At 44.9% G+C, this 10129-nt stretch overlaps 1 protein-coding gene across 1 annotated transcript; it reads right to left on the bottom strand.

Annotated features, from left to right (window-relative positions):
- Positions 1–2152: 2152 nt before the first annotated feature.
- Positions 2153–9086, bottom strand: LOC123150028 (probable fructokinase-6, chloroplastic). Its single transcript, XM_044569829.1, has 7 exons — positions 8735–9086; positions 7418–7635; positions 6356–6568; positions 6031–6228; positions 5808–5945; positions 5199–5315; positions 2153–2621 (listed from the first exon to the last, which is right to left on the bottom strand). The coding sequence occupies exons 1-7, from the start codon at positions 8868–8870 to the stop codon at positions 2487–2489; spliced, it is 1155 nt and encodes a 384-aa protein (XP_044425764.1). The 5' UTR covers positions 8871–9086; the 3' UTR covers positions 2153–2486.
- Between the last annotated feature and the right edge of the window lie 1043 nt (positions 9087–10129).

Here is a 10129-nt window from a genome sequence, read left to right as displayed (position 1 = left end):
AAACTAGCATTCGGCCGATCAAATCGAGGAGGAGGCCCGGGTTTGAGAAGTGCATGGGCCAGCGGAGCTGCGACGAGCCCATCAACGCGTTGGGTTGGGCGCGCCGAGAAGAGCGACCAGGCTGTGCTGAAAAAAAAAAGTGCAACTCGATAGCGCCACGGTACTATCAAATCCTGGACCAGGAATCCTAAATAGAAAAAAAAAATGGGACCAGGAGCTTCATCGGCTTGCTGTTTACCAGTCTCTTGTCAGACACGGCGACCCCATCCATCGGAATCGGATTGGCCCGTCCACATACACATTGCACAGTGCACGTACTCCCGCCCCGCTTGGATGCACGCGCGCTCGCGAGGTTTACTCACCGCTTATTAGTACTCCCTCCGTCCGAAAAAACTTGTCATCAAAATGGACAAAAAGAGGTGTATCTAGAACTAAAATACATCTAGATACATCTCCTTTTATTCATTTTGATGACAAGTATTTTTGGACGGAAGGAGTATTATTTTGCGGCGTTATCCTCCTAGCTCGATCCGCTTAATCAAACGACATTCTTAGGTTCCCCATGGGCGACGGCATGTGCGTGCTCCCCTGCGAAAATCCTCATTCGATCTCCACCCCATCCCTTTGACCGCTTTGACCGGTCAAACCCCAGCCGCCACTCATCAGCCCGCGCATTTCACCACGCCAGCTGCCCGGCGTGTTGATGATACTAGCACAGACTAATGTTCTTGGGACCAGGGTGAAATGGTTGGCGGGGCTCAGTGATCGGGTAGAGCGAGGAGCGAGCGAGCGAGCCGGTGTTGTGGAACGGCGTGTGATGCGATCCGCTTGCCGGGGTTGGGAGGGAGGGAGGGAGGTCGGCTGCGTGCGTGCGTATATTTGCAGGATTCGGGGTGAGGTGGAGGAGATCGTGCTGTTGGAATTGGAATTGGGTCCGAGCACGAGCAGCCGCTGCCGTTTTCGTTTTTGAATTACTGCGGCTTGGACTTGGGTCTCTCCTCCTTTCTGGATGCCGAGCGATTCTCGTGTCGGAAAGCTTCCTCTCTCTCTCTCTCTCTCTCTCTCTCTCTCTCTCTCTCTCTCTCTCTCTCTCTCTCTCTCTCTCTCTCTCTCTCTCTCTCTCTCTCTCTCTCTCTCTCTCTCTCTCTCTCTCTCTCTCTCTCTCTCTCTCTCTCTCTCTCTCTCTCTCTCTCTCTCTCTCTCTCTCTCTCTCTTCTCTCTCTCTCTCTCTCTCTCTCTCTCTCTCTCTCTCTCTCTCTCTCTCTCTCTCTCTCTCTCTCTCTCTCTCTCTCTCTCTCTCTCTGAATTAGTTTGAATTGCTTACTGGATGCCGATTCTCGTGTCGGAAAGCTTCCCCGCTGCTCCTTTCGGTGCATGATGCGTCCACCGCGCACTCCCATCGTCGCTCTCGTGCCCACGACTTGGATGGCATAGGTCGCTGTTTGCTAGTCGCTGGATTGTGCATGGGCTCCGAGTGGAGCGAATGGAGAAGGCATAGGCGTTGGCGGGCTCTACCGGCTAGGCTAGGCTAGGCTAGGCAGACAGGATCGCGGGATCTCGGCCAACATTCCTCGGCGCACGGCGGATTCACGTCTACTCGAAGCTATGGTTAGGAAGAAATGTCGCCCTCAGGTTCAGGAATGTATCGCTCTGCAGGGTGACGTGTTTCGATTCAGTCCTTTCGAATGCATGCTTCCGCGCGTACAGACAAGGTAGTGTACGTATAAACTAGGGGGATGATTCATACACCTTATCCTGCTTGCAAGCTTGATCTGTAGCCGTAACAGCGCATGCGAGGTGCCACCTCGTTTCAGCTACTATTAATCAATTCAAACTCAAATTGTAAGTTTATTTCTCTAACTAAGAGTTCAACTTGTAAATGATTCGCAACATGTTATATGTTTCATGTATTCTTGGGCAATTTTTTAGCAAGGGTTTTCTTCCGGCGCACATCAAGGTAGTTTTAGTGCTGCGCCCTCCTTAGATACCACCGTGCTACTAAAATATGGTTAGGCTGCTAAAAAATCCAGGTACTCCCAGAAAATTAGACAGCATATAGGTTTTGTCCACAAATCAAGAAAAAAAAATCATCATGAGTAGCACCTCATTCATATTTCTCACTGAATGAAAAAACTGAGTGACACAATAAAACTTTTTCTAGCCAATTTCTCCTTTCATGGTTAGCCCGAATGTACTTCCTCACGGCACCAGCAGATAACCGCGGTAAAAATATACAAATATTACACAGCAATTACTAGCTCTGAGGCTCCAAACATAAATCTCAGAAGTTAAATTGGACCGCAACTCGCATCTTGCATCTTATTTGGTTGGCCGGTAGCCTGGGGTACACCAGCAAGGCAACAAACAGCGTAAACCAAATCACACGGCCAACTTAGAACTATTCTAACAACACGATGCCCGACAGGCCAACGCTAGTTGCGTTAGATTACACAGCAAACCAGATGAGAACTACCTGCCTGGCAGACTTAAGCAACGACATTGGTCAGGGCATCAGCCACTTGCTGTCGGGTGGGCAGTGCAGGAATAGCTCCTCTCTCTGTCACCGTGAGAGCTCCGCAGACATTCGCGAACTTCAGGGCTTCTCTCAACCGAGCTTCATCCTGTTTAGGCCACAAACAGCTAGGTAAGCCTAGCACTAAAACCCCTGCTTCAGACTAATGCCGAAATTGCAGACAAGAAAAATACGTGGGCTTGAAAAGCAATGGTGCAATGACAAGAAATGCAAATTCACTTGAGTATATTTTGGGCTGTGATACATGTGTCGTGCCAACTGAATATTTCCACGATCTTTAGATAATAATATGTCAGGGTCTAGCCCTAGCTCTGGCTCACCTTCTCTAGTCGCCCTCGCCCTCTCTCTGTTGCACGCTCTCTGGCTTGAACCAAGGAAGGAGGGAGAACACGGTGGACACAGGGAGATTTCCGGCACACAAACGCCTGCCGCACGAACGGCAATTTTCCTCTAGCGCGAACTCGACTGGGCAACGATTACACAGGGCCGCGTCACTCGCTAACAGACCCACCAACACACACACGCACGCACCCGCCATGGGCTCGACCTGGACATACACTGGCCAGACACTAGTGGGACTATGCCCATACACTAGTAGGACTATGCCCAGACAATGCCCACGCACGCCACGGACCAGACCTGGCGTGCCGACGTCGGTCACCACCGCAGGGCATGGCTTATTTGCGCCAACATAACACTTTCATGGTTGATGTTTGGGCCTTACCAATAGGGCATATTCTGCGCTGCCCTTGCCGGACATGGTTACGTGTTTTCTAGCTTCATTTATCAAATTAGCATGTGTGCAATTGGTAGTGCCCACACATACATATGGCCCAAATACTTACAGATTAATGTGTATACAAAATAACTAGGTGTCCATCCACTCCATAAGCTGTTTTTGATCAAGCACGGGGATTAAACAGGGCATACAACCAACGAAAAAAAGTTAAGAGAAATGACCATAGCATCCATAAAAAAGGAATAGTTAGTAATTTAGTACGCATGTTTAATCATAAATATTGGAGAGAAAGAAATGATATAAATGCAGGGAAGTAAGAGCAAACGTCTGTCAGGTCGTGCTTTTGAAATAAAATTGCAAAAACTTAATGCCTTATATTTTGAAATGAAGGGAATGTGTTCCTACAGAAATGATTAGTATAGTTTTACCGATTGTCCTGCTAAGAAAAGCAAATCAGCATTAACTCCAAGGTCATAGTGACACTGTGATTCCAGAGTTTCAGTTTCTTTTTATGAGTAGCAAAAGATTCCGCCATTCCAGAGAATTTGATACAGAAAAGAATAATTTTTTGATGATTTTTTTTAGATACAGGAAGAATTTTATTGCTCTTTTGCCGCGGCAACAAGGTGGTACATCCAACTACAGGGTATCTCCAGACATTACTAAATTTCTGCAGCAACCCCACCAAAGCTACCTAGCCAAACACAAAGATAGATATGACATAAAGCAAATGAAAACGAAATGCTAATTGCTTGAAAATTGCTCTATTCCACACAAAGCCGAGTATGAAAGTGTCATTCGTCCGCTTAAGATGTCCCTGGCCAATGCCTACAGGGTCGACACGCCGTGATAACTGTGTCCCAAGCGTCCACTTGTGTTGTGACTCTGAATCGCGGACCGTGATCGAAGCCAACACGTACACAACAAGATTTCCAGTTTGTGTTATTTCTATTATAGATTTCTAATTTGCATGTATGCCACTAATGAGTAGTTTGTTTATTCTGTACAGTTTCTCTAGACCGGACCTGTTGTTACCAAAAAAGGCTTCCACCCCACTTTATATATAAAGGCATAAAGCAAACCACCCACACCTGTTTAAAATCCTCAGGACAAAATTTTCAAGAAAAACATCACGGCTAACATTGAACAGAATGTTTGATGTATATAGATAGATGCATCAGGTATGAACAAACATTCATTCCTCATTCAATCAGTTGGAGCACATTCATGGCTTCAGGATAGCACATCTTTAACAAAAACAGATATATAATATCGAGATTAATTAAGCTATCAGTTTTGTGGTTGCCTGCTCAGCACTTCAGCTGCTTGGCGCCTCAGCCTTCAGTAATATGGACTAGGCTTGCGTGGTGGGAATTTAAGTGGTCAGCAGAGAAGATGGTGGGTTTCAGAACGTGAACGCACAGGAGGATAAAACGAATAAACGATAACCTGTGCTCGCCCTCGTGTGTGCTCTGAGGATTATCCTAAGCCTAAGACCCAAACTGGACAGAGTTGGGCTAGGACTTCAAAGAAATCACAAACTGGACCTGGACTCTTTCCGAATTACTCATTTATTTCCTAACTCAATTCTTCTTCCATTACTTACTTAAACTCTTCCCTTTTGATCTTCCTAACATGTCTGCCTTACTGGACTACAACTGCAGCACCAGTCGCACACCTCATGCTGCACCCCAAAAGGAGCCCAAAATATTCAGCATGCTGTGCATAACTTTCTCTATAGTTTCAAAACTTAAAAATTGGACTCTACAGATAACAAAAGTAATATATCACTTCATCATTTGGAAATCATTTCCTACTTCCATCGACAATCAATATGCAGGAAAAATTCTGTATACCTCACCGAGCTCACTCTCTACTCAAGAGGCTGGAAAAGAAAACTCCATATTCTGGCAGTACTGGTCATACCTGAAGGAGTGAAAAATCCGCAGCTAGCTGTGATAATATTCCAGCAACAAAGGCATCCCCAGCACCAGTGGTGTCAACAGCAGTTACCTTCAATCCACCAACTTTCCCACTAAATTCCTGTTGTTTTACAAAAGGAACAATAATTCATACTGTTAATATAGACTTTGTACACAAGACCAGTAAGTGACTGCATGAAATAGTGAAGGACATGATCTCCACCCTACAGGTCTGAATATGCTCATAACAGATAAATAGTTACTTTCCGCAAAAAAAAAAAACACAGATACATAGTTAATACTACTTGATGGAAAGAGAGGTCTCCCAAGGATAATAGGCTAGCAACCTAGCACCACTCGGCTACACAACTCTGGTTTTCCTCCTGCTTTGGACTACAAGAGGGAAATCCATCTTATGCTCTGCACCACGTTTTTTCTATAATTCAGGAAAAAAATTTAAATGCTGTATGACTTCTGCGACATGACCAAGTAGGTTCGAGGAGATACTAAAAGAAGTGCGGCTGCATCTCAGCAATCTCTTACCATTTACCAACAGAAGTTACTGCAAACTTCCAATAAATGACCAGATATACAGTTCACAGATAGACATTACCTTGGAATAATATCTACAGCCATCTGGACCTTCAGTGACAAGAAGCAACTTCGTGTTCGGATGGATAAGTTTCTTCACAACAGAATCATCATATGGATCCTCCCCATTTGTCAAGAAGGAAATCTCCTCTGCACTTGCCTATTTGCAAAGCAGATGCATGATCAAGACAATAAGCCTTTGGTGAACACAAATAATTTGCAGGCTGCTGCCTGTTAGTTGTTACCTTGATAAGATCAGCAGTATCCCATATGCTCAGGATACCATCTCTAGCATCATCAGCTGATGTCCACAGTGGGAGCCTCAAATTCGGATCATATGAAATTAGTACCCCAGCATCTTTAGCAGCTTTGGAAGCTGCAATATGTGCAGTTTTACATGGCTCGGTTATCAGACTTATTGATCCATGATGGAAGATTTTTGCCTAGCATGATTGCCATGATTAAGTTAAGTTCAGCTTGTCACAAATATATTACATGATTAAACAAACCTGTGGTGGTAGAGAAGCATAGATATTGCAAGAATATTATAGAACCATGTAATTCTCGTACCTTCCTGATAAGGTCAAGGTCAAGCTCTTTTTCTTCAAGCAGCATGTCTGCACTTGGATTACGATAAAACATGAATTCGCGTTCACCGTCACTTCGAAGTGTCACAAATGCCAAAGCTGTTCTAGCATGAGTATCAAATAGCAACCCTTGATTGTTCACGTTATTCTCCTTCAGCATGTCAGATAGCATGTATCCAAATTCATCATCACCAACCTGAATGTGTTCAGTGTTAAATACATGAGCTGAAAAAACACCAAGTACACAAATGAATGCACTTTGAGGTGAAAACAACATGGAATTAATGATATTTAGCACATCACACTTTAGGTCTCTAAATATAAAAATGATCTCATTTTCCGAAACAAAAAACTATAATATCTTCCTGAAAGGTTTCTAAAACATGGAAATCTTCCTCAAGGATCACCAAACTTGCAGTTATCTGGCATAAACCTATCAGCTAGATCAAGTATCGAGATCTGCAAACATGGAACCACTTCTTGGCTCTGGTTCCACTCTCCTCGATCTTGGTAGAAGTGATGCTGTACTCATAGGCAAGATTCAAGGTGCATACTACCAAGATGTGTTACATGTGTAAGGATGTCAGAACCATACAAGCAGCCAAGCTGTCTGCAACAATGAGCAGGAGCCTGGAGGAATATGCACATGTTTCTACTCATGCAGTGCCTAAAATGCTGCACAGAACTTTATGCGGGGCACTGGAATGCAGTTTCTACTCATGCAGTGCCTAAAATGCTGCACGGAACTATATGAGTATGTGAACATAGATGAATTTCTGACAGTTTTAGAAGTTTAGGAACTTCCCCACGAGAAACTTTTTCTGAGACCCACCGAAGTGAAATTTGTGGGACGAAAAGTGCAATTTAGTTGATAATATTTCAGGGTGTATGCAGTGCACATAAAACTTTAAATTAAAACAAAAAATTGGCAACAATTTATCTGCGTGTATTTTCCTTTTTTCCAGCTGTACTGTATTTACACATCCTTGAAATTTCTCGCTCTTGTATTACAACATGCAGAAATAGGAAGAAAGTTACAAATTACCTTTCCAATGAAAGCTGCTGATCCACCGAGACGAGCTATTCCAACTGCAACGTTGGCAGGTGCACCCCCTGGAGCCTTCTTGAAGGCTGGTGCATCTGCCAGTGACACCCCACTAACAGTTGGGACGAAGTCGATCAGCAATTCCCCAAAACACACCACATGTGGAGAATCGCTCGTTCCAGGGGTGCCATCACTGTTTGAAATTGCTTTGGTACAAACTATGGTTGAAAATTGAATCAAACAGGAATGATATCAAATTCTTTGGCTTTGACAGAACCACATATAAAATAACAAAACATAGCTAGGAAACAAATCATCTTTCAATCCAAAAATAATAATAGTAATAGTTTAATGTTGAAACCCACCCCAATCATTGCACTTGAAACTCATTTCGGTCCACAAAAAGCACCTGAATGATCACTATACAGGCCAACAGGACCATGATACTTTATTTTGAGAAATGACAGGATCATGATGTTAGTACTTAGGAATGAATTAATGATATATGTTTCTGGAGCATCACCACAACAAAAGACTTGCTACCCCAGTACCCTGGTTAACAGAATATGCATGCCAAACCCATTTGAACTGTATAAATCTTTAAGATACAATAAACCAGCCTAATTTCCAGTCTTCCACACCAGGAACTGTTCGCCATCCGCATATCTTAAGACTTTTTCCTGCCTACACTACCAGGTACTTGTACACAACACGCATACAGCACAGATACAGAAAACAAATTATCGAGAGCACAACGCATGCTTCTCAACCATGCCCACACCCACCATTCTTAAGCGCAACATGCAACCAACTTCCAAATATATGACAGGAACCGAAGGTTCAGTCATCCATGTCTCAGGCCAGCTAGGCATACCGGAGTCTGCATCCATTTTGTCCCTCAGACGGTCAGTACCACACTAGTATGCTACTCCTTCAGTAAGACCAAAAGAACTGTTCAAATCGCATGCGTTTATGCCTGGGGAGTCCATTCACAAGGGCGAAAAAGCATGTGTCCATCAAACCTAACTGGCATTCGATGATTTGAACTATAGTTGATACCTAGCGAGTCAATTTATTCACACGAGGGAAAAAGCATGCGTCCACCACACCTAACGCATTCGATGATTTGAAGAACTACATGGTAGTGAGCAGCGCGCCAACGCCTACAATCGCTTAGATCCTGGAGCTGCCTAAATAACGTCATCAAATCCGCCTGAATACTAACCCCAATCATTGGCAGGTAGCAACTACCTGTACCGTATGAGCATCGTGCACTCGTAACTGAAAGCATAGAAGCACGTGGATCCAGTAGGCTACCTGCTGACTTCCGGAGCGGCGCAGGCGCGGCGGGGGGGAGGGGTCGGAAGAATTGCCTGCCGCCGACGCGAGGCGGCGGGGAGGAGGGGAGGCAGCGGCCCGCGGCGCAGGGCGGCGACGCCGCGCGGAGAGCCATGCAGGTGTGGATGCCGGTACGGCCTTACGGGCTCGAGCGGCACCGACCGACGGGTTGGGGAGTCGCTGCCGGCGGGGATAAGCGGATTGTGCTGTCGCTGCCGGCGGAGGAATGCGGCGGAGGAGGCGAGGCCAGCGAGCGGCTCTGTCTCCTGATTGGTTTTGGCTGCTGCGTTGGTGACCGGCGGGTGGAGTGGCGGCCAGCTGTGCGGGCGTTTCCCGTGAGACTAGGGAGGATGTCTTTTGCCGTCCGATCTCCGATGTTCGTGCAAAACGCCGAATGGACGGCGCAAGATTAACAGCAGCTTGGTAGCAGAAGCTAGTGGAAAATTTGCAAGAAACGGTGAAATGTTTCAACATTCTTAGGCTAGCCACAGTGAAGAATAACATACACATATCTCTAAATTATGTTACTATATTCATTTATTAGGTTATAGACTCATATTGCATTGAGACATGTAACTAGCTAAGTTACTCAAACTACCTCTATCTTCATTAACTCATTGTCACATAAGCAAATTTGTTGAGTTAGACTCTATGTTACTGCTGAAGTTACTCCCATTGTAGATAGTTTTACTCTAAAAGTGTGGGAAAGAGCAACTCTAGGGGAGCGTTCGATTGCCGTAATAATGGTCACTATAAACTTTTTATCGAAAAAAACTGTTATAGCAAAATCATCATTCCATTATCTATCGCCATAATTTTTTAAAGGCACGTGCCTCGCATGTAGGCAGCTTTCGCATTAGTCGTGAGGCCACGTCCCTGACCATGCATTGAATGCCGATGCAGCCTACCGTGCAGTGGCAGAGCTATGCACAGGCAAAACTGTGCTATGGCCCGCCCAATACATGGTTAAATCAGTAGGTGTCATGGCAAAATTAGCTCAAACAAGGTAAAGTTTGGAGGCTTCCCTTTAGCTTAGCCAAATCTGGCCCGCCCAGCATACCGTCCGTAGCTCCGCCACTGCTACCGTGCGTAGTCTTTCACATGCCTATGTATAGTAGACCGCCACCATCACAGTTTATAGGCAGTTGATGACCCACAAGTATAGAGGATCAATTATAATTCTTTTGATAAGTAAGAGTGTCAGACCCAACGAGATGTAGAGGAAATAAATAAGCGGTTTGCAGCAAAGTATTCTCTGCAAATGGTAGAAGATAGTTTTGATAGATAACTTGATAGCAAGATTATCGGTCACAATTGACAAGTAACAAAAGTAATAAGGTGCGGCAAGGTGGCTCAATCCTTATTATTGCTAAG

The sequence above is a fragment of the Triticum aestivum genome, chromosome 7A (genome assembly GCF_018294505.1).
Source record: "Triticum aestivum cultivar Chinese Spring chromosome 7A, IWGSC CS RefSeq v2.1, whole genome shotgun sequence".
In the NCBI taxonomy this organism is placed as follows: domain Eukaryota; kingdom Viridiplantae; phylum Streptophyta; class Magnoliopsida; order Poales; family Poaceae; genus Triticum; species Triticum aestivum.
This window is presented reverse-complemented; position numbering and strand designations above follow the sequence as displayed.

Coding starts and splice junctions, on each gene's coding strand:
- LOC123150028 (XM_044569829.1), bottom strand. CDS start 8,870: ATGGCTCTCCGCGCGGCGTCGCCGCCCTGCGCCGCGGGCCGCTGCCTC. Junction 6,229..6,355: donor ACCTTGACCTTATCAGGAAG/GTACGAGAATTA, acceptor CAATCATGCTAG/GCAAAAATCTTCCATCATGG. Junction 5,946..6,030: donor ATACTGCTGATCTTATCAAG/GTAACAACTAAC, acceptor CTTTGCAAATAG/GCAAGTGCAGAGGAGATTTC.